The sequence below is a fragment of the Carassius gibelio genome, chromosome A10, assembly GCF_023724105.1.
Source record: "Carassius gibelio isolate Cgi1373 ecotype wild population from Czech Republic chromosome A10, carGib1.2-hapl.c, whole genome shotgun sequence".
Classification (NCBI taxonomy): Eukaryota; Metazoa; Chordata; class Actinopteri; order Cypriniformes; family Cyprinidae; genus Carassius; species Carassius gibelio.
In genome coordinates, this window is record NC_068380.1 from 988004 (window position 1) to 1013439 (window position 25436).

The window sequence follows — 25436 nt, forward strand, 5'->3', positions numbered from 1 at the left end:
GCTGAGTGATGAAGCCAATCTGTGTCAAGTTGAGAAGCATTTTTGATTAATATTATTTTATAATTATGCAAATATAACTTAAATTGTACTCATTCTGAGCGGCGGAGAGAAACAACGATAAAAATGTTTAGCACTTTTTGTTGGAAGTCCAGCAAATCTGATCAGGGTTCACAGGTGAGATTCTTACAGGGAAATATAGAGTGATCTTTGCATGAACAGAAACAGCCAAAGGCCTGATTTTAATTGAATTTTTATTATTGTGATTAAACAGACACCACCAGAGTCAACTCATTTCACCCCAATCCATCACACTAAACCGATGTGTCGCAAAAGGGCATAGGATGAGGATATATTAGAAAAACCATATGGCCAAACATCCCAGCAATTACACACAGCCGATTCCTCCACGTTCACTTGTCTATAGCCCACAGCGCTGGCAGATGAGCAGGAGCTCAGACTCAAGACAACAAACTTTGTATTCATGATCTTATAAACTCTGGCTTATATTCTTCCTACTTACTAATTATGTCACATCCTATCTCTCTCTCTCTCTCTCTCTCTCTCTTTTATATATAATTTACTCTGCAATGGTATATTATTTTGTTTACATTTTGTTTTTTAAGTTTTTCAATTAACTTTGCGCTATTGGTATTAATATTCTATTAATCGTACTATTTTCATATTACTTTATATATATATTATATATTTGCATGTTTGTATGTTACATCATGTTCCTTCATAATTGAACTTAATTTAATTAACCATACAGTTTTTTAGTAATAATACTTATTTAATCATTTTGCTCTATTGTTATTGACTCTATATTAACATTAACATTTTCATATAACTTTTACCCTTTGTATATCTTGATTAAATCTATTTTAGAATTTAACTGAAATGAATCACTTCTGTTTAATCTAATATAAATAATAAATGTAATCAATTTACTCTGTTATTTCACTCTATATTTACCTACACTTTATACATACATAGATGTATTATTTTATATTACTATAAAAATTTCTGTATTTTAATTATTCTATGATTGTATGACACATCTTGTTCTTTTTTTGGTAAACTGATTGTTACTTTCTCTGAAATTGAAATTTAATAAATTGAAAAACTAATTTGTTAATTAAAAGTTTTAACTCCATTTGATCCATTGTTATTTTACTCTGTATTACTTTATTATTTTATATTACTTTTATATGTTTATTCTAAACTCCAAACATGTTAACAGTATAAACGTACAGTTTTGTCAAACTAATAAAGCAAATCCCATTAAAACTCAGTTGAACTGAAAAAAGGAGAAAGCTAATTAAATAGCTAATTACATTTTTAAAAAGCTCATTAAATAGTCAGCTTCATTTAGTTCCCAGTTTGAGTGATATTTTGTGCCCAAGCACATAGACTGAGTGAATCTCACCCGTGACGGTGGCCGTGCGCGTGCAGTTATAGAGGATTGCCAGCTCTCCGAACACTTTCCCCGGCTCGATGGTGCACAGCTTCCGCTCTCCTTTGGTAACCTCCACAGACCCCTCTGCACACAACACACACAAACAAACCCAACAACCTTGAGGCTGAGAATGAGATGAATGTGTGTGGGAGAACTGTTAATACTTTGATTCAGCAAGGATGCATTAAACTGATGAAAAATTTGAGTTTAGAAGGTTACAGATGATTTCTATCTCAAATAAATGTTATTTTGAACTTTACATTTATTACAAATATTGTGCTTTCAATATAGATATTAATAAGAAATGTTTCATGAGCAGCAAATCAGCATATTAAAATGATTTCTGAAGGATCATGGGACTCTGGAGACTGGGGTAATGATGCTGAAAAATGTTTGAACTATTCCTGTGCAAAGCATGAAATAATAGCACACATCATGTGAAGTGTTTTTTTTTTTTTTTGCACAGAGGATCGCTGTCACAAACACATGACGAACAGGCAGCAAATTCAGCTGCCCACTTGACAGAGGTTAGCATAAAAACAAAACGCTGTTGTTAGGGGGCCTTTCAGTTTTACATAAACCGTTTCTCCAAAAAGTTTTAACTGATCATAAAGTAAAAACAGTAGATTTACTCCTCACCTTCCAGGACGTAGACGGTAGAGCCGTCGTCGCCCTCCTGGATGACGCAGCAGCCCTGTGCCAGTGTGGTGGGATACATACAGTCCATGATGGTGAGGATCTGACTGGCCTCCAGGTGCTTCATGAAATCATTCTCCAAAAGAGCCTTTTGGATCAACTCTCGAGACCTGGGATGAGCACATGAAGAATGAAGATGAGACGCAATCAAACATGTGTCTTTTTTAATTCCCTCATGTGTCCGGGCTCTTACTCACTCCTCGCTCTTGCTGTAGTTGGTGAGGGTGACGTGGGCGAGTTGATTTGGATCCAGCCCCGTGGGTTCGGCTGAAATGGCCTGGCGTTTAGTTCGCTGGGGCTCATCTGGTAACGCTGCTCCTGCACCAATAAAATAAAATGCACCAATAAATAAAATGTGTCCGCGTGGTTAATCCAGGCTTTAGATTGAGTTCCCAGCTCACCTGTGGCTTCTGTCGTCCCGGAGGGGTTGAGTGAGACAGAGGCGGTGCGGAGACGGTCCAGCTCGCCCTGCAGCTGTCTGATGAGCTCATCTTTGGAGTCCAGCTCCAGCTCCAGTTCATCGATGAGGGCGTCACGTTGGCGCAGCTCCTCAATCTTAGTCTGCAGGGCAAACTGGAGGTCACGGAGAGTCCCCATCAGCCCGTCACCGCTGGAGGATCATGCATTCATAAAAGCAGTGAAATCCAATAAAGAAATCAGAACAATGGTTTGGGATGGATGTTTCCAAGACGTTATTAATTTCAGTCAGAAGGAAATGGAAGTGTTACAGCTGATGGGATGATGAGGAAAGAATTATGAATAAATTAAACACAAATATAGTGTCAATTAAAGAAATACAGTGGAGTCCTCTTGAAAATGCTTTCTTTTTGAATACAGTTTTTTTTTTATTACAAATTAAATTAAGAGAGTAACAATTCAAATGCGTTTTCAAAAATTAACATGTATTTTACAGGTTCTTAGTATTTGGTCCAAATACTGAACAAGAAGATCAGCGTTTTATTAGGTCTGACAATTGTGAATTTCTTCTATGTCTTATGTTTTTGGCGCTATGGTATTAATATTTTATGTTTTTATATATTTCTAGATAATATGATATTTATGTACAGAACTTTGGTCCATTTGTATTGTTTTGTAAATCTGAGAGATGTAAATCTCTTCATTTTATGAAACTTAAAATACAAACTTAAAAAAAAACGTAAAATGTAGGCTACAAATAAATATACATTTAAAATGCTTTCTTTTTGAACAGTTGTTTTTTTTTTCATTACAAATTGTTGTAGCATCAACTGTGAATTTAAAAAAAATACTGAAATTATGAAAATTATGATTTTCTTTTGATTTCATAGTCTCCTAATATTTGGTTTTAAACTTTTCCTATTTATTTTACATCATGTTTCCTTGTTTAACATTTTAAAAATCCAGATTAATTTTGGTTTCTTTGAATCCCTGATAAATAAATAAAATAATAATTAGAATTTTATATATATATATATATATATATATATATATATATATATATATATATATATATATATATATATATATGAACAAATACACAGAGAACCATAAAGAAATGAAAAGGAACAGAAGTGATTTATATATATTTCTTTATATGTTACATTGTACATGTTTATTTAGCACATTGTTTTCTAAATAACAAATCATTTTTACTATTCAGGCATAAAGATACAGGCAATGGTAAGAGAAAAACAAGTAATACAATAAGAAAGGCTTATTAGAATGATTATCATTATGGTCCTTGTAAAAATCTTGTTTAAATCATTACATAAAAAGAGATATGGAAAAATATTTACTACTCTGTCATTTATGTTTTTTAAAAATTTTCATAAAAGGAAAATGTTTCGCCTGAAATAAAATTCAGTCATATAATAAAAGAGGTTCTGCTGTGTCGGACTTACCTACAATAAAGAAGCAGAGAGGACTGAACCGATCAAGCGCAGATGAGCAGGGAGAGACTCGGCTGTGTTTCAACATCTAGTGCGCTGCATACACACTAACTAGACTGCATCATATGTGCCTCCTCCTCTGCGTCCATAAACGAAGCTCGCTTCTTCATAACGAGTCTTGCTGTATGTCATTAGTGACGTAGAGTGAAGATGCTGCAGGTGTGTTTCTGACTGTAAGTTTGATTCATTTGAACTGACCTGTGTTAAAAATATCAAATTAGACATGCTACTTATAAAAACTATGTTTCCGTTGACAGTGACAGGAGTGACAGTAGCTCGGCTATAACGCTTTTCCAGCAAGGAGCTTCTTGTATCGCCAAGAAGCAGTGTAAAGTGACAAATCGCTATTTTTGTAACGAATTTTCCGCGCGTTCTCTTAAATGTTTACTAGCTCTTGTATGAAGCACTATGATTCATTCCGAATCGGTTCGCTCGAATGATTCATTTAAATGAAGTTTAGAAAATGTCCGTTACTTCGCGGCATTTACAAAATAATATCATAATATTAATTACAATAATTTAATAAAATGATTTAACATTTATTTAAGTGTTAATGACGGTTTGACATATTCATTCAAAAAACATCACTTTATAAATAATTTTTACTGATTTACTTGTTCCTGACAATCTAAAATATGAAAAATTAATACCGAATCGGTTCGTTCGAATGATTCATTTAAATTAGTAAGTTTAGAAAATGTCCGTTTCTTAGCGGTATTTACAGAATAATATCTTAATATTAATTACGATAATTTAATAAAATAAAATAACATTAATTTAATTTTGAATCACGGTCATGACGTTTTATGTAAGAAACATCACTTTATAAATTATTTGTACTACTGTATTTTTGTGACAATCTAAATTATGAAAATTAATCATACAAATATTAATTATATTTTGATAATCTAAACCAGTACAATAATCAATAAACATAACATTAAATATAAGAAAAGCATTAAACATTTACGTTGAATGCAAGATAGTTTTAACCATAGACATATAGATACCTATAGGTGTATATATATATATATATATATATATATATATATATATATATATATATATATATATGTCTATAGATGCCTCATTGGCCGCTGTGAGCCGTTGCCGCGATAACACGTCCGCCATGTTGAATAAAAACACGATTTATCAACCGATTTCAGAGGTTTGTGATCTACGTGCAGTTAAAAAAAACTTTGCCTCCAGTTATTTAGTTAGGTTTGGAAAATTATTAATTGAAAGCTCACATTTGTCTCACTTGTTGATTTCGTTGATTTTTTCGGTTTACAAATCTGTTAATTTAGTAGAACTGTATCATATTCATGTAATGTAATTTGAATGTACCTTGGAGATTTAAAATTTTTCTTTTCTGAGACCCCAGGAGCCCAAATTCAGACCCAGAACAATAAAACCCACAGAAGAGGTGGGAGTTCAAAAGAGGAATCGTTATATTACCAAACTGCAGGGAGAGGAAGAGTAGATATAAATCATGATCTGCAAGATTAACCACAATCTGAGGCATCATTTGATTCAGACTGGGACTCTGAATCACGTTTCACGAATCATTTGATCTGGGCTTTGGAGCGAGTTCGCAAAACATTTGATTCAGATCGGGACTCCGAAGCGCGTTTCGGGAATCATTTGATATGGGCTTCGGAGCGAGATCGCAAAATATTTTATTCAGATCGGGACTCCGAAGCACGTTTCGCGAATCATTGGGGCTTCGGAGCGAGTTCGCAAAAAAAATTATTCAGATCGCGACTCCGAAACGCGTTTCGCAAATGATTTGGGCTTCGGAGTTAGTTCTCAAAATATTTGATTCAGATCGGCACTCCGAATCGCGTTTCGCGAATCATTTGATCTGGGCTTCGGAGCGAGTTCGCAAAAAATTTGATTCAGATCGGGACTCCGAAGCGTGTTTCGCGAATCATTTGATCTGGGCTTCGGAGCGAATTCGCAAAACATTTGATTCAGATCGGGACTCCGAAGCACGTTTTGCGAATCATTTGAGATCAGGTCTTTCGAGCGGATTTGCAAAGCATTTGATTCTATCATGTAGGCTTCTAGATCAAGTTTTAATAAAGAGGTTTAGAGACAAATTTTTGTTAATAGCCTGTTAGTAATCCCTCAGTCCATATCAGTAACTTTATTATTTAGTAAGGGAAAATTTAAACAAAATAGGATGAGTTTAAATTTTTTATTTTATTTATGTAGCTATGGTCATCTTAACCTCTGTGCAGTGTTCAGGGTATTTCAGGACCCTAAATTAAATTCTAATACATCTAAATGACATGGCACTTAATGACTTTACCGAAACAGAAATTGGGATGTCTGATTGTATATTAGTGTAATGAAATCAATCAGAATGTTCATATAGTGCTTTTGTTTAAAATTGTAATTTTAAATGGTTTCCAGTAAATAGCAGAAATCTACCACTTAAGTACGGCAAATTTTTCATATGACCATGTATGAAAGCAAGAAATGTAGATATACTTTAAAGTTAACTACATATTCATTTTGTATAAGCATTTCATATATACATGTAATACTTTTTTTTTTTTTTTTTTTTTTTTACAAATTTAACATTTAAACAAATTCCATATCAACTGTCTAGTAAAAACATTAAATGAAGTGATGTTACAATTCATGATTGTCTAGATATTGGTGTTTTTACACCTCTTAAAGCATTTTCTTTTATCATTGCAAATATCAGTATTCAACATTTTGGGATTAAAACATCAAAACATTATGCATTTGTAATTGCAGGTTAAATGCATTTATATCTTGCATTAAACAGTGTGTGTAAACATCTGTCGGGGTCTCTAGAGAGCGATGTGTAGAGGATTAAAACTTGAGCCAGAGGTTCTCCACCGCTATGAGGAGACCTTTGACGTTAACGTTCTTCCATCTGGTCTCATCATCCACCCTGATGCTCCACACCTTGGTGCAGATGGCAAAGTGGTGGACCCAAATGAAGAACCTCTCTGTGGCCTGGTAGAGGTTAAGTGCCCTGATGTGAAATAAATCGGAGAGGCATCCCACACTGAGTTTATTGGGGACCATGCAAAACTGAGAAAGAAACACACGATTGGCATTCCACGGTCAGCTGATGGTTACTGGCTTAGTTGTGATCTTGTGACAAGTACAAGAGGTGACTTCCATCTGGAGAGGGTATGGAGAGATGATGAGCTGATCACAGAGATCACGGCTAAAGTTGTTGAATTCTACTTTGGCAAATACATAAATTTTTTGCTAGGAAAAAAATAGGCATGAAGAATTTACCAACAAATGATGTTCCTGTTCTATGTTGAATGTAGTTCTATAGTGTTCTATTACAAGAAAAAAACAGTTACCCCAATAAGTCATGCTTCAATTAATTATATTTTATTGTTATTTATGTTATATTGTTGCCACATACCTACCCCAAACTGGAAAGATATGTCAGGAGGGGTTGGTGATTTCTGATGTGTTCAGAATCTGAAACGATATTGCAGATCATAAGTGAAAGTAAAGAGTTAGATTTTCATAAAAAAATTCTGACTTAAATTTTCCCCCTAAAATCTAAGCATTAAATTCAGCAAAAAAAGCACACTGAGAAGTATGTGAAAGATTATATGTATAATGTTGGTTAAAAACCCTGGCTGAGAAGGTTAGGTAACAAAAGCTTAAACTTACTAGAAGATAGCAAAATGTGCTCATCACAAAGCAGACCAGTTACTAGCAGGTGAAGAGAAGCATGGTGTCACTAGCAGGTGAGTAACGCATCTCTTTCGCCAAGCATTCGAATAATGTATTTTCCTTAAAATTGTGAGTGTAGTTGCATCTGATCAAATGTGCATTTTTATTCATTAGTTTGGGTTAAACTAATTTTACTTTGTTGGATCAGCAGCATGCTAATGATTTCTCTATTTTGTTTCTATGTTTTGCCACGGGATGTAACTAGGATTTACACAAGCTCCAGTCTGGATCCAGAACACCTGAGAAGAGATGATGCTGACCCTCAGAGGACCCCAGAGGATGCTAACCCTGAATCAACAAACAGAACTAACAAATACTGCTACAAGTGTGACTGCATCATATAATAATTATTAATTAATAATATTAATAATGTTCATCGTCTGGCTGACTACGTCTTGTATTAATTTTCTAAAAATCCTGTCAAACGTGCACAAACTGACAGTCACCAACATAAGCTACTACTAAATATTGTAGATACATAATTTTCTGTAAAGTTGCTTTGTAACGATTTGTATTGTAAAAAGCGCTATACAAATAAACTTGAATTGAATTGACTTGAGTAGATGATGCTGATGTCACTAGCAGGTGTGTAGATGATGCTGATGTCACTAGCAGGTGTGTAGATGATGCTGATGTCACTAGCAGGTGTGTAGATGATGCTGATGTCACTAGCAGGTGTGTAGATGATGCTGATGTCACTAGCATGTGTGTAGATGATGCTGATGTCAGTAGCAGGTGTGTTTTCCAGCTCCTTTATTTTTCCCATGCCTCAGCAAGAGCACTTAATTAACATAAAGCAAACAACAATACAGGTATTATTTTGTGTTAAACTTAACACTTTAATAAAAACAACTCATTAATTTGGAAAGTTACTTAGAACATCAATTCAAAGTTAAATAACCTACATATCAAGATACAGGTGTTGGTTTTCCTGCTGGGCATCACTGCCTGACGCACCTCCTCCGGTGCCTTTTGAACTTGTGTGTCATGGCACCTCACTGAACACTTTTGTGAGCCTGAGCGGGTCGTCAGCTGGGGACCACCACTCATCGACGTTTCGCTCCTTTAACCCCAGTACGTCTCGTGGTGGCGGAGCGATGGCAGGGATCTCTCCCTGCCACCCCCTGCTGATGCCCTAGGTGTTTGCCCCCCAAACCTTCTCCTTCCTCCTTAGCCACAGCCAGAAGCTGCCTTTCTCTGCCTCCTCTGCCAGCTCTTTCATGGCTTTCCGATGCCTTGCTCCTGTGCATCCCATGTCGCGGAGTAGGCGAGCGGTTGAGGAACCTACAAAGCCCCTACACCCCACTTCCACAGGGCAGATAACGGCTTTCCAGCCCGCCTCCCTGCACTCTGCCGCCAGATCAGAGTACTTGGCTCCCTTCCGCTCATACGCGGCCTCCACCCCCCACCCCCCTCCCATGGTACAGTGAGTTCCACGAGGAGGACGGTCTTGCAAGTCTCTGACCACATTATGAGGTCGGGCCACTGGGATGTTTCCACTATTTCCCTGGGGAACTGGAGCTGCCTTCCCAAGTCGACCCTCATAGTCCACTCACTTCCCGGTGAGAGGAGCCTTGCTGTGTCTCTCTGGCGGGAGGGTCTGATGCTCTCTCCAGCCCTCGCGAACTGGATGGCATGCCAACCTCGAGCGGAAGGTCTACTATTCGCCTCCTTTCTGCATGACTCTGACAACTGTGCCAGCTTTTTCAGTACTTGGTCATGTCGCCACCTATAGCGGCCTTGGGACAATGCCGTCGTGCAGCCCGACAGGATGTGCTGGAGGCTTGCGTTGCTGGTGTTACAAAGGGAACATGTCTCTTCGGCCCCAAACCATTGGTGGAGGTTTCGGGGACAAGGCAAGGTGTCATAGGTTGCTCTTATCAGAAAGCTGAGCCTAGCTTGGGGGATCTTCCATAGGTCGGACCATGACATGGACCTGTCTGTGAGGCCTTCCCATGACGTCCAACGTCCTTGCTGGCCCTGGGACACAGCTTTGACGTTAAGGCGTTCGTGCTCAGTTCTTGCCACTTCCGCCACCACCATGGCTTTCCGGTCTTCTTTGGAAGCCTTTGACCAGAACAAGGGAACATCGCCCCTCCCAAGGCCTGCTCGACCCTCCTGGACTCTGCCAACCACTTCGCGGTGCTTCAGCCTAGCGATTGCCATGTCGACCTCTTCTTGGGCTTTCCACTTTCTTCCCGTTCTTATCTGGGTGCCCGCTGCTCTCACCAGCTGGTCAGTGGTTTCCCTCAGCTCCAGCACCAGCCGAGCCTTCTCTTGCTTGTATCCCCCGCTGATGGATCGCAGTGGTAGTTGTAGCGTGTTCCTCCCGAAGAGGCCTACCTCCGAGAAGCATCTTGGTAGTCCCAGCCACTTCCTGATGAACGAGTTTGCCAGCCCGTCCATCTTGTTTACCACTGATAAGGGGATTTCGCTCATCTTCAGTGGCCACATCACCCTTTGGTACAGTATGGCCTGGTAACACCACACTTTGTGCTTTCCGGGGAGTTGGCTTCGGTTGATCTTGGCCAGGCCATCTGCGAGTTGCTTCCTCACCGTCTCCCCCATCTGCCTGTCTGAGAGCTCTGCTGTGTAGGTACGACCCAGGCTACGGACAGGTTGATCTTTCACCAATGGGATATTTTCACCGCCTGCGACAAAGATGGTGTTGTCATTTCGAACTCCTTTCTTGATCGACAAACTGCGTGACTTGGATGGTTTTATCTTCATCCTCGCCCAGCCCACAAGCTCGTCAATCCTCTTCAGCAGCCTTGTTGTGCATGCTGCTGTCTGGAGTATGGTGGTGATATCATCCATGTAACCTCTAACTGCTGGTAGCCTTTGTCCTGACGGCAGTTTCACTCCTCCGACCATCTTCCTAGCCCCTATGAGGATGATCTCAAAGGCTGCGATGAACAAGATGGGCGAGATTGAGCATCCCATGGCAATGCCTACTTCCAGCTGTTGCCAGCCTGTTGTAAAGTCCTGGTGGGTGCAGCACATCTGGAGGTCTCCAAAGTACTTGGCCACCAGGGCTCTAATATCGACTGGGACGTGGAAGAAGTCCAAGGCGAACTCGATGAGTTGGTGGGGGACTGACCCGTATGCGTTGGCAAGATCGAGCCATACTACGTGCAGGTCACCTCTCTCTCTTTTCGCCCTTTGGATCTGCTCCCATATCACTGATGAGTGTTCCACACACCCTGGGAAGCCTGGCACACCTGCCTTCTGGCAACTGGTGTCAATGTACCCGTTTCCTGTGAGGTAGCTGGTCAACCTCTTGGCCAGGATGGAGAAGAAGATCTTCCCTTCGACATTCAGGAGGGCGATACTCCTAAACTGGCCGATCGTGCTGGAGTTTTGCTCTTTTGGGATGAAAACTGTGACAGCTCTCTGCCACTCTGACGGGATGACTTTGTTTCTCCAAGCCACTCTCAGCAGATTCCAGAGGTGTCTCAAGACCCCCGGGCAGTACTTATACAGCTTGTATGGTATCCCGTTAGGGCCTGGGGCTGAGGCTGTTCTTGCCTTCCGGACCGCCTCTGTTACCTCGCTGAGTTTGGGGAGGGCAGCGTCAAAGAGGGAGGTTGGGGGAGCTGGGCGAGGAACATACCCAGGGGATCCCAGCGGAGTTGACTTCGCTGGGTCACTGTACTGCTCCTTTATGTAATTCTCCAGCTCAGACTTGGTAATCTCCAGCTTTCCGCTTCTCTTATCCTCTAGCAGCTGTCTGGCATGCTTGAAAGGATTTTTGAAGAAGTTACTCCTCTCTTTCTCCTTCCGCCTTCTGCGCTTACGGATGCACTATGCCCTCCGTAGGCCGGCAAGCTCTTTCCTCACCTCGTCCCACAGTGGTTTCAGGCCTTCCTTCTCTTCTCTGCTTGCCTTCCTCCACTGTTTCCGGAGTTGACGTCGCCTCTTCACCAACTGTCCGATCTCCCTCTCCCTCCTCCCCTTCTGCACTGGGCAAGCTCTCCGCTTTCCAGCTGTTACTCCGAGTCTGCCTATGCATTCATCGTACAGGATGTCTCCGATGCGGTTCAGCTTATTTTCCACCTGGCCATGCAATGAGTGCTCCAGGATCAGGCTGAGGTCCTTGTCCAGCTTCTGCCAGACCGCCACTTCATTAGCTTTTGGCCACTTGACCATCTGCCTCCTTCCGGGTTCTTTCCCCTCTGTCCTATGGCTTTGCTCGCGGTTGTTGGGGTTGCTTTGTGCTCTGTGTGTGTCTTCGTCAGTGCCACTCTCAGAGGCATTGGCGTCCATCACGGGCCCTCCTGTGTCCTCCACCTGCCTTTCTACAGCAACGGTGGATCCCTCAGCGCTGTGGTTTGCGACCTGGCCTTGGGTTCCTCTTGTCTGACCTGCGTTTGCAGTGCAATGTTGCTGTTGGCCTCCCTCTACACACTTCTTCCTACCCTGGTGGATCCGCAACCCTCTGAAGGTGGTCTCTTTCTCCCACCCACACCTGCATCTTCTCGTGATCCTAGAATCTTTGTCCATATCCGTTCCAGTCGTTCCCGGGAAATCTGTCAGTCTTGGCCCTTCTTCCATCCCGCCTCTCGGAGGGCCTTCGGGCTGTTTTAGAATAATTTTAATTCTGCTTGTACAACAGATGTTTGTTCAACTGCTATTTCCTACATTGTTGTGGATTTTATTGATAACTTTAAATGTCTTTGTTAATTTTGTGCGACTTCAGCCCGAAAGAGAGCAGTATAAAAGGGTGATGGCTCAATAGTATAAAAACACCGCTTCACTAACCTGCCCGACTGTTAGCATAACTGCTACCATGTGCTACATTAAATGTATAACGTTAAATCTAACAATACAAATAAAACATACTATATTTGATTAATGTCTAGTTGCCGATAAGCTTTTAATATAAGTTATTGTTTTAGTTAACACATTGTACTCACCTGGGACTGGACGGCTGTTGTAATCGTGCTCGTGCACCATCTCGACATTTATTGCTCTGCACCATGCACAAACATCCCGTTTTGACGCGTGATTTAACGTCTTCTTAACTTTTCCACGCAAAGCTGGAAGGCACAGCCCACGGTGCGAGATCGACCATACTCCGGTTGGACACGGACCTCATCCTCCGTGAAGTGCTTAGCACACACTAAAGTACCTTTCCTCACAGTAATTGTCGCCTCCTCCTCTCGCCTTTCTTATTTTAATGGTGGGAAAACTATGAAATGATAAATATGTTTTTTTTTTTTTTTTATTAGAACACAATAAAGGCACACAAACATCTCAATACTTTTGGTCTCCGCCATTTTTCGGCAAGCGAATGAACGCGCTTTCACTGGAAAATAACTTGAGATCTGGGATTCGGAGCTCGCTCGCAAAACATTTGATTCAAATTGGGACTCCGAAGCGCCTTTCAAGAATCATTTGATCGGGGCTTCGGAGTTCGCAAAACATTTGATTCAGATCGGGACTCCGAATCGCGTTTCAAGAATCATTTGATCGGGGCTTTGGAGTTCGCAAAACATTTGATTCAGATCGGGACTCCGAATCGCGTTTCAAGAATCATTTGATCGGGGCTTTGGAGTTCGCAAAACATTTGATTCAGATCTGCACTCCGAAGCGCGTTTTGCGAATCATTTGATCGGGGCTTCGGAGTTTGCAAAACATTTGATTCAGATCGGGACTCCGAAGTGCGTTTCGCAAATCATTTGATCGGGGCTTCGGAGTTCGCAAAACATATGATTCAGATCGGACTCCGAATCGCGGTTCGCGAATCATTTAACCAGGGCTTCGGAGTTCGCAAAACATTTGATTCAGATCGGGACTCCGAATCGCGGTTCGCGAATCATTTGACCGGGGCTTCGGAGTTCACAAAACATATGATTCAGATCGGACTCCGAATCGCGGTTCGCGAATCATTTGACCGGGGCTTCGGAGTTCACAAAACATTTGATTCAGATTTGGACTCTGAAGCGCGTTTCGCGAATAATTTAATCGGGGCTTTGGAGCGAGTTTGCAAAACATTTCATTCAGATCGGGACTCTTTTAAATTAAATTCTAATTCTAATACTGCATCATACAAGTGTTTATTTGAGTTGAATATTTCGATATTCATGTAAGGAAAGAAGCCATAATTTGATAAGTTTTCATTTACATTTATTCATTTAGCAGACGCTTTTATACAAAGTGACTTACAAATGAGGACAAAAAACAACACAACAAAAACAACAAAAAGAGCAACAAAAAGTTTATAATCGAGAATAAACAAGATGCATGCAAAATGAATGTAGATATTGTCTGATATGTTAAGAAATAATATAAAATAAAAATGCTAAGAAATTTTGCCAAAATATTTGACTCAAAAGTCCAGATGATTCAAGCTGTTCGTGACTGAGTGTAACAGCAGCAGCAGAGATTGTTATAGTTATAGCACGTGGGACAGGCGTACTACTCTGGCTGTGACATCATCATCCTGGGGAGGGACTTTGAGAGGATTCAGATCATCCCAGGAGCCAAACACGGGAACATCCAGGTAAACACACACACACACACACACACACACACACACACACACACGGTTCTGGCTTCCAAACAACAATTTTTTTTTTGCCTTTTTCAGTTTTAATAATTTAAGCATTTCAACTTTTTTGTAAAAAGTTACTACTTTAATTTTAGTAGTTTTCATTTAATTTATAGTGCTTTTTACTTTACAAATCATTGCAAAGAAACTTTACAGAAAAGTAAGTTTCTACAATATTTAGTAGTAGCTTACAAGATTTATCTATATCATTTTACTTTAGCTTTATTTCAATTACAGAAAACTGTTTTTAGTAGTTTCAGTCTTAGTTAACAACAATGACACATAGTTGGTTGCTTTGGGAATTACTAGTTAGGAATAAAAGTTTAACTGTGTGTGTTTATTTTACATATTTATAAACACCAAATGGTTGATGGTACCCATTCACTTCCATAGTATTTCTTCCTCTTTTATAGTAGTCAATGGGTGCCGTCAACTGTTCGCACTCAAAAAAACATCTTCTTTAGTGTTCAGCGGAAAAAAAAACACTTGTTCAGGCTGAGGAAGAGTAAATGATCGCAGGATTTGATTGTTTGATTCCTCTCACACAGACAATACAGTTATATGAGTGTTAATCTAAACTGTTTGAATATGAAGCACTTTTTGTGTGTGAAGTGTCACTCAGCTGTCACTCGATTTCAGAGCCGCTAACTAGAATAAGATCACAGCTACTTTTATTTTCAGTATAAATATGGAGTTGAACACAAGGCTTGATGAAATAATACTGTGATAAAGCATATTTATAATCATCGAGGCTCCTGCAGACGTATGTTTTAGGAAGCTTGTCCAGGGTTTATTTTTTACTCTTTTCTTTTACCCGCCACCGTTCGACTCGGACATAAACACGAGAGATTTTAATTTGATGAAGGTCATGGTGTTCTTCTTCACCAGAGAATGGTGCTCTTCCTCTTGTTTTCCAGCTCAAATCTCTGAACATCCTTAAATCGAGAAGCATTTACTGAAATATAAATGAGTTCATGTTTAAAACAAGAACAAATATCTGTCAGCGGCTAAGAAAAACAATGGTTTTCACCTTTGGCAGAATTGTTTTCCCCCGTTTTAAGATACAAAAGAATTAACCAATAAAAATCTAAAAATGAATATATTGAGTAGATAATAAAAATTAATATCTGAGGTCATTATGCATCTCCTGCAAATGTCTTGGTTTCACGATGTTCATATATTAGCACTGGAATACAGAGTGTAATAATTTTTTCTTCCCCAGATTATTGCTGATGTGAGGAAGCAGTGAGGAATCCGCTGTATAGTGATCATACTCTCTGCCCTTTAACCTCTCAAATCTGAATATATATGCCAATGAATCTAATTTTATATCAAGTATGAAGAGATCTGTAATATACTTGACTGTATGTAATGAGAAAATAAATTACTTAATGCAACATCCATTATTTCTTTGCTAGGTTTAAGTTTTTTTTTATGAATGATTATGTCATCTTTTATTATAAACATGAGTGCAGTATTAGCATTTGTATCAACATTATTAGAAATGTCTGAATGAATCAGAATAAAACAATTAAGTGATTAATGCAGAGATTTTCTTCCTTAGTATTTCTGTCTTGTTTTCTGGTATATATTAATGCTTTCAAACGATTAATCGCTTTAGAATATGAGCTGGGTCATTCTGTCGATTCATTCAGGGCTACTCTGGGTTTACTACAAACACAACATTAGTCTAGGGAGGTATAGTCTCGTCTCTGAGAACAGCTTTCCTCAGCTTTCCTTAAGGCTGTCCTTGTCCTGTTTGCAAATGGCCAAGAGGGAAGAAAAAAGAATACAAAGAATAAGTTCACAGTTTGTTCATGTTCGTTAATGAATTAACTAACATTAACTAAAGGACTAGTATTCTAAAGTGTTACCACTTAATCTTTGTAAATAAGTAACGGTAGTGAAATTAAAGAGAGAAACTTAGCTCCATCATTAATCTAGACAGTGAAAGTGCTCACTCTGTATATTGTGCTCATAACATCATTTAGTTTATTATATAAATGGCAATAGAAGTTAAAACGTAATAAGAATTCATTTAAAATTAGAATTCTCAGCTTTCACTGCTAACTACATTAGTGATATCGCTAGCTATTTATTAATAGTCTGACACTGGTGGTTAATTAAGCTGTCAACATAATGTTAAAAATGACCAAAAAACATCGAGAAAGAACAGCTGTCTTACCTGTGAAAGATAACACCCCGAGATCTGTTTTTATTATCGTGTCACAGTTTGTAGGTGTCCAAACTGTCGATGAGTCGGGTATGTTTTCTTCTGTCCTGGTGTGAGAGTTATGAGAGTTGCCCGCTCCAATATGGCGGCGACGTTGACGTGCGGTCGAGTGGCCAATGAGCATATGTCTATGGTTTTAACTGTCATGCAAATCTAACTTTGTCGAATGTGATTTTATGAAAATAAGGATTACGTTTAATCAAAACATGACGAAAATGCCGCTTTCAAACTGAAAGGCAACAAAACATGTCAATATGGCTGCTTGCGTGAGTGAAAACGATTCAGATAAAAAACTGGAATTGTATCCTTTTAGTACTGCTGTTCTTAAATATCAAACTATTTTAATGTGATACAGTTGAACTCTGCTTGTGTATCCCGGGATTAATTAAGACTTTTAAGCTCTTACCTGCTTGCACGACGGAGTTTGATCAGACACGTGCAGTCAAGTAACAGTAGATCGGTCAATGCATGAGAAACAGGTGCATGTTTTTTCCAAGTCCTGTTTTGCTTATCCTTAACGAAACATCAGCTTTTTAAATGTACCCTTCCCATGTGAGAGAGAGGCAGCTATCGCCCTGCAGTCTTTGTCTCCTGATCCTGAGCCCAGGAAAGGAGGAATCACTAAAAACCTGGATGTTATAGGACACACACTGTCTGTGTGAGTTAAAGCACATGAACGATCACATACAAAACTCTAGCGTTAAAAATAGCTGTCCTAATTTAGATTTAGGTCGACACAGTATGCCACACTGGTCTAATTACCTGATTTTCCTCTTTCAAATTCCATCCTGTTTTTATGATATTAATTCATAAAAAAAGAAAAGTACATTTCTATTATACACAATAAAACGTTTCTTATTTTTGGTCATGTCTTTATAGGAGATGGACTGCGGATGAAGCTCGGATTCTTCGTGTTTCTGTAAGTTCATTCTTGGACCATTTGTGTCTAGTGATGGAAACTATGGATGCATTTGGACCACCTGTTTCATAATGACAATTTGAGAGACAAATTCAAGCATAAGAGGAGAAATGTGGACGCAGATACTGTTTGCACTATGTTAGGAGGACGTCCAAGAGAAACATCTGCTGCAGTGTCTTTATCTTGGACTGCGAAGGCTTAAAAAGCATAAAATAATGTGCTTTTGCTCATGTCTGAAGACAATTGCTTTGAGTTGTTAAATGAAATATTTCACCAAAAAGTAAAAATTTACTTAATAACTCGTCCTCAGACCATACAAGATGCAGAGTTTTTATATAAGAAAATATTTGAACTGACCAATGGATCCTCTGCAGTGAATGGGTGCCGTCAGAATATTTTCCATATTATGGCCATAAATGAAGGTTTAAAGTTTGAAACACCTTAATGATCAATTTGTTTCTTACAAACATGGAGCTTTTCACATTACAAATAGTTAATTGTTGGACTGGAATCATGTGGATTTTTGTAATGTTTTCATCAGCTGTTTGGACTCACATTCTGACGGCACCCATTCACTTGCTGAGGACCCACTGGTAAGCAAGTGATGGAATGCTAAACTTCTCCAAATCTGTTCTGATGAAAAAACAAATTAATATGGCCTAGGGGCGAGTAAAGTTTCAGCAAATTTTATCTTATTTGTGAACTATTCCTTTAAAGTTTATCAGTGTAAAAGAAACCAAAACAAACCAGTTTTGTCATTTGAATAAAGATTTATTAATGAAGCATTGTTGATGAAACAATACAGAGAAATGATTTGACCATGTTCAAGGAAAGGTACTTGTTTTATAAAAGAGGGACAGATGTGTGTTTATTGGTTTCTATTGGCAGACATCACTAAGGGTTTTCGATCAATATAATCTCCAACACTGGTTGATAGAAATAAAGACGTAAAAAAAAAATGTCGCACAGATTCAAGGGTTGTCAGGGCTCACTCTCTGATTTCAGCTTTCCTTTATTTGACCTACATCATACCCATAATTCGATCAATGAGATGAGCCTGTTAGAAATGTCTACTATATGAACATAGAAACATCAAAATAAACTGTAAACCTAGTAATTAAACAGCATGAGGTCAAGACAAGAATTAATCATGACTGTTACATTCATACATTAAAACTGGGGAAACACTTTCGTTCGAAGTGAAAGAAACTGTTGCATGGTTAAAATGATTGCACTTAAGACTTCGTGAGCTCCCAGATCCCCAAAATGTTCACCAGCCTAACAAGTCATGTAAGGTTGCCTCCTTAGGCACAAACTTGAAATAATTCTTTCTGGCCTTGGCAGCTCTTAAATTATGCTTAGGATTTTGATATTGTGACATGCTTGGCTGTGTATTCTGAGTGTACGTATATTTGTTTAGTTTACCATATTAAAGGATTTGGCAAAATAAAGGAATTTCAAGGAAGACTTCTTCATCCTAAAACAAAGTAAAAGGCACAGACAGACAAACAAGCAGGAGACGAGTCTGAAAGACTATAATCTGCATGGATGAAGGAATAAACAATACAAAAAGCCAAAAAAAAAAAAAAATCACTTGTAAATAATAGAATAACTATCACATTTCATCTCTTTCTCATAGAAATAATATCCTTAAAGGTAGTTATATTAAAAGTGATGCTGTAGTAGGGAGTTTCTTTAAATTCCTAACAGTTCTTTACATACAAGTTTGGAAAGGAAGTGTTTTCTTCTGAATGCTGGATGTTTTGCACTTCGGGATCGGTCTGCCCCACACTGGCTCTCCTCTGCATCTCTGGTCCCCTCTGTCTCCATACGTCCCGCCTCAGCAGCTGCAGCCGTCACCAGAGGACACGGGTCTGTCATCTCTCAGTTTAATCTGGTCTGGGAAGTCGTACGTCTCAACCTCAGACTCCTGTGAGAGGGGCATACATTAGTATCAGAGTGGAGGTGCTGTTACTATAAAAAAAAAAATTAAAATGCATTGCGATGCGGATGTTGCAATTTTCGATTCACAAATGTCAAAACATTAGCAAACATCTAAATATCACATATTTTTTGCACATCGGGGAGCCTCTGTAAATATGAGGGGTGTTGAAATCACTTGCAGTTCAATTTGATGCATTGATAATCGTTTTATAATCACAACGCAGCTCTCTGAATCAAAATGAGATCGAATCGTGAGGTGCCTAGAGATTCCCACCCGTAATGTCAAATGGTACGTACCTGTTTGAGGGCGTTGCGAGCGATGGTTTGGAAAGCTTGGTCCACGTTGATGGCCTCTTTTGCACTGGTCTCAAAGTACGGGATATTGCTTTTGCTCTGACACCAGGCCTGGGCTCGTTTCGTTGTCACCTGCACAGGGCAGACAGTTGGTCAGTTTAATAGGTCATCATCCAGTCAGATTTTAGAATCAATATCAGGGTTATCATGAACTGAAATGAAAAAAATTAATTAAAAAGTTAAAAAATTACGATTATTTCAGCTCGTTGCTGAAAACTAAATAGTAGTAAATAACTAAATAATATTAGTAAATATTAATAAAAACTCTTAAAAGAATAACAAAAATATATAGTATAAATTATTTTTAGGTGCAAAAAGACTTGAGTAAAATTGTAATTGGACCTCAGAAAAAAAGCTAACAAAAAAACCCCACAAACAATATTTTCACTACAACTTTAACTAAAATGAATATACAGAGATATAGTTATATATATATATATAATAACATTAAAGGATTAGTCCCGAATAAACTTTTCCTGATAATTTACTGACTCCTATGTCATCCAAGATGTGTGTGTCTCTTTCTTCAGTCAAAAAGAAATTAAGGTTTTTGAGGAAAATAATCTAGGATTTTTCTTAATTTAACAGACTTAAATGGGAATCAACAGACTGAAGGTCCAAATATTGTAGACACAAACGTATATGCTTTTGACCACAAATGTTCATCTTGCACTCTGTGATGCGAATCAACGACTTAGTCCCGTTGGAAAGGTCATGCGCCTTTAGTTCTTCATCTGTGTACAACAGTACGAAAAGGTAGGGTAGATCTCATTTTCTTTCTTATAAATCCTCAGACATCATTGCTTTACCTTTTTTTGTAAAGGGCATTTGACTTTCTTTGCACGTTCACATTAAGTCATCGCAGTTCCTAAATATGTAATATGAAATATATAAATAGTGAGTGCTGTACAATCTTTAATATACATTAATTCACATTTACTTATGTTTAGATTAAGACATGAAGCTTCAGATCATGTTTTTTTTTTTTTTTTTTTTTACAAAAAATAAGCTGAAGTCATCTTCTAAATGACTAATAAATATTTCTCGATCCACTACATGAATACCACTTTCACAAACAAACGTTGACAGTTGTTGCACTCAAAGAAGAAATTAATAGGGAGAAATGAGGACTAGAAACAAAAAATTAGGAACATCTGACCAAGCCACGCCCCTGGCACTTAATATTTAAAAATATATATTTTAATCACATGAAAAGATAAATCTTATATTTTAACACATACTATTGTCCTGTAAAAATAAAACGCAGTATTTAATAATCATGATAATAATTCATATTATAAAATGTAATGTAATATAATAAAAGTATTAATAGAATTGTTATTATTAGTATTATTAAGTATCTGCCAAAAGTTTTGAAACATTACAATTATTAATGATTTTGAAATTACTCTCCTCTATTCACCAAAGCTGCATTTATTTGATTTTGATCAAAAATAAAGTAAAAAAATAAAGCAATATTATGAAATAAAAAAAGGTTTATATTTTAATATATTATAAACTGTAATTGGAGCTTTCTGCATCATTGCTCCAGTTCTTGATGCTCAAGAAACATTTCTAAGTATTATCAATGTTCAAAAGAGTTGAATCTGCTGCTTCATGTATTTTGTGTGGTATTTTTTTTTTTTTCAGGATTCTTTGATAAATAGGAAGTTCACTGAACAGCATTTATCAAATATTTTTTTTTTAAACAGTTTAAATGTATTCACTCTACACTCACTTTATCAGTTTAATGTATGATGAATAAAATGATCTCTCTCGCTTTTAAACCTTACCACAAATGTTTGAGTGGTCTCATTGTTTCCTCAAAAATGTTAAGCAGCAAAAACAGTTTTGAACATTCATAATAAATAGTAAATGTTTCTGAGCAGCAAATCAGAATGTTAGAATGATTTCTAAAAAATCATGTGAACACTGAAAATTATTTATACAAACAACAACAGACTTATAAATGGATCTAATGACGAATGCTGTGTTCCCAAATGCAAGAAGAGCAGTGAATCGAAACTGAAAACACCGTACTGTTCAGCAGACATGTAGAACAGAAGACTGCAGCTTAAATTTATATAATTACATCGCAACCATTGCATATTTTATGACAGTACTAGCCTCAAATTCTCACCATCATTCATAAAAAAAGTTACAGGGTGAGAAACACATTTCAGCACTGATTCTACTCGCATTTGAACCCTTTCAGCTGTCCAGCAGATAGCGCTGTGAGCTCCTTCAGTGCTCTCGGATCGTTCCGTTCATGATGTTTCCGTCCATAACCTTTTCGCAGTTTATTTAGTGAATTGTTTAAAGCCATTTTGCAATTTCAATCACCATGAACACCTCCATCCCCCCGATTTTTTATTTATTACTGACCTGCATGATTTACATGGGTCATGATTTTAGACCGAATTCCAAATTAATCGGCAATAATCACATCCCTGGTAAAGTGAGAAATTGAGCTAGTGCAAGATGAGCATTTGTAAATCTGTCTATGAAAACATGAACACATGATTAGGACAGGTTAGATTATTATTATGATGAAGCAATGTTATTAATAAAGGAGCAAGAAATATCTGCCTGAGGTGAAAAGTATACCAATAAACGGAAGCTAATTCTATGAAACATCCTATGATAAATCACATAACTGCGATACATATCAGACGTAACATTACAACTTGTATCAGCACAATAGAGTAGATATTTTATAAGACCAGTTTGACCATCTCTATCTATCCATTCAGTACCCCCAAAAGGAGTGTGTTTACATGTACAACAATCATTGGAAGACAACAACAAAAGAAGAATCTTTCTTCTGAGAATTTTGATGTCAAAATGTAAACATGTAATCCCACGCTGTTAAATAAAGACACACCTGTCGGTTCTCCAAGTCGATTTTGTTGCCGAGCACTACAAAGGGGAAGTTCTCCGGGTCTCGAGGGCTGGCCTGAATGAGGAACTCGTCCCTCCAGCTGTCCAGGGTTTTGAAGGTGTTTGGCGCAGTCACATCATACACCAGCACACAGCAGTCTGCCCCGCGGTAAAAAGCCACACCCAAAGACTGGAAGCGCTCCTGTCCTGCCGTGTCCCAGATCTGAAACGGCCATGAAATAGTACAGTGCTGCATTGTTTGCATTTAAAGGGCCATATCATTAGAAATCAAAATGTCCCTGATGTTTTGCAACAAAAAAAACGGGTCGAGCTGAAAAATGGTCATGAAATAATACAACACAAATATGCATTATATATATACAAAAAAATATGTATTAGTGCAAAAAACACTGTGGACGTCAGAATTTATATATATATATTTTTTTTACCTGAGGTCCACTCAGTGTTTTTTGCACTAATACATATCTTTTTTATAAATATATATAAATAAATATACATAAATATAATTATATGAATATTGCTAGTTCACTCTCTCTACATATACATATATTTATAATATTAATATTATATATTAACATATATAATCATAGTAATATAATAGTATTTCTGAGTGTGAAAGGACTTGACATTGTTATTGAACCTCAGATAGAATAAATAAATAAGAATTTATATCTATCCATCTATCTATCTATAAAATTATAATCATTAATAATATTTATATATACATATATATATATACATATATATACATATATATATATATATATATATAAATTTACTAAATCACAAAAAATAATAATATTAAATGTATTATTAAAAACGAATAGTATATCAATGATACTAAAATAATAATGCATCTATTTTATATATATATATATATATATATATATATATATATATATATATATATATATATATATATATATATATATAAAATAGATGCATTATTATTTTAGTATCATTGATATACTATTCGTTTTTAATAATACATTTAATAATATTATTTTTTGTGATTTAGTAAATTTTTATATATATATATATATATATATATATATATATATATATATATATATATATATATATATATAGTAGTACTTCAGCTTAAACTAAAAGAAAATGAGAATTGCTATCTTATTATGGGATTAGCTTTAGTTAACAATGGTTTGTAATATAAAAATACATCAAAAGACTCATACCTGCATTGTCACCAGCCTGTCATCCACCATCACTTCCTTGGTAAGAAAGTCAGCACCGATGGTGGCTTTATACTGATTGCTGAACTTCTTATTGACATATTGGTTCATCAGAGAAGTCTTCCCCACACTGTAGCACACAAACACAAGAAGAATTATTAATCTAAGTGAAACTGAAACGTAAACTGAAATAACACTATCAGGCATTATTGGTTCAGAAGATCATCACTTACCCAGAATCCCCGAGAATGATCACCTTCAGGAGCACCTTTTTACGAGAAGCCATCCTAGTGGACTAAACTGTGCCTAATAAAACGATAGGATCACTTGTGAGGTCTCTTTAAAGTGTAATTACGTTATTTAGGATGCAACCTCTGCAAATGACATGTAATGACTGTGATTGCCAAACAAACACACACAAACATGTTGAAAAGGGAAGGTTGCACGATATTAGTCATGTCCCCAAGCGTCAAATCTGCATTATTATATCTAATGTAAGGCGTGCCATAAATAAAAGTCAAAGTTCTAACCCATTAATTATCAATAAAAAGATACTTGATGTCAATGTAACGTTAAACGTCAATATTAGCTGTCAGTTCATGCTGGCCTGCTGCAAATGTCCAGTCGATTCTTAAAATGACAGTGTTAAACGTTCACAATACTTTTTTTTAATTATTATTCAAATAATAAATCAACAAAACCAATGTTTTAAAATAATCAGTTTAGCTTATCAATGTTGAGCTAACGTAAAGCTATGAGAAGCTAGTTAAAGCTAGCACAAACATACCGCGAATGTAACACATGAACAGACTTTATTTATATAAATAAGCACGTTTCATACACCTAAAACGTCTAAATCTCAGATTATGGTTATTTCTATGGGTTTCAGTCACGAAGTTTAAATATTTTTTATCTTGTCACTCTGCTGGTTAGCGTAACGTTAGATGGCTAACATGTTAGCATGACAAAAACTCACTTTCTGAGGCGAAATCCCAATTTGGGCTCAACAATCTGCTGCTGTCATACAACAAAAGGAAGCCAACACGACACCTCCACCGTCTCTGATCGACTCGGGACGCTCTCTCTGGGTCGTGTGGCGTGTTTTTGGATGTTGTTGTCACGGACAGTTTTGCACATCCGTGTGTAATAATGAGCCGCAAACACTCCCTCTCTCGACTCGACTCGACTCCACACTCATCATGTTTATGTCTGAGAATGCAAATACATATGTAAATACAAACGTGTATTGTGTATTTCTGTCGTGTGGTGTTTATATCTGATATAAACACTTTTATCACTTCATAAGAAGAAGTAGACCTGTGCACTCAAAACTCACTATCACTTAAAATGTACGTTTGTGGTATGTGAATGTGAAATCCACTGATAAAACCATTTATATGGCCTGACAGACCTTTTAACTATTTTGTGTAAATATTGACATAAATGTTATGTATGTAAATATAATAAATATTGAATCAACTATGCAGTGCTGTTGATATATTAAAGTTTTACAGTATT

At 37.4% G+C, this 25436-nt stretch overlaps 3 protein-coding genes across 4 annotated transcripts in view; 1 reads left to right on the plus strand and 2 right to left on the minus strand.

The window, feature by feature from the left end:
• Window positions 1-17152, minus strand: part of LOC128020724 (cGMP-dependent protein kinase 1-like) — a 28723-nt gene extending 11571 nt beyond the window's left edge. The window contains exons 1-5 of the mRNA XM_052607355.1: window positions 17014-17152; window positions 2554-2762; window positions 2350-2470; window positions 2096-2262; window positions 1427-1540 (exon numbers count right to left, since the gene is read on the minus strand). Coding sequence (XP_052463315.1) covers window positions 1427-1540; window positions 2096-2262; window positions 2350-2470; window positions 2554-2749 — 598 coding nt within the window. The 5' untranslated portion in view covers window positions 2750-2762; window positions 17014-17152. The remainder of the gene's footprint in view (window positions 1-1426; window positions 1541-2095; window positions 2263-2349; window positions 2471-2553; window positions 2763-17013) is intronic.
• Window positions 16708-19116, plus strand: LOC128020732 (EKC/KEOPS complex subunit LAGE3). Its single transcript, XM_052607366.1, has 3 exons — window positions 16708-16908; window positions 17137-17265; window positions 17487-19116. The coding sequence occupies exons 1-3, from the start codon at window positions 16862-16864 to the stop codon at window positions 17596-17598; spliced, it is 288 nt and encodes a 95-aa protein (XP_052463326.1). The 5' UTR covers window positions 16708-16861; the 3' UTR covers window positions 17599-19116.
• Window positions 18277-25102, minus strand: zgc:100918 (Ras-related protein rab7-like). Of its 2 annotated transcripts, none has more exons than XM_052607365.1 (6): window positions 24898-25102; window positions 24152-24223; window positions 23922-24048; window positions 22709-22927; window positions 19768-19896; window positions 18277-19456 (listed from the first exon to the last, which is right to left on the minus strand). In XM_052607365.1, exons 2-6 carry the CDS (start codon window positions 24202-24204, stop codon window positions 19367-19369), a joined length of 618 nt encoding a protein of 205 aa, XP_052463325.1. In that variant the 5' UTR covers window positions 24205-24223; window positions 24898-25102; the 3' UTR covers window positions 18277-19366. The 2 variants fall into 2 exon arrangements, with proteins under 2 accessions (XP_052463325.1, XP_052463324.1); XM_052607364.1 differs by having other exon boundaries at window positions 24152-24224; window positions 24895-25101.
• Between the last annotated feature and the right edge of the window lie 334 nt (window positions 25103-25436).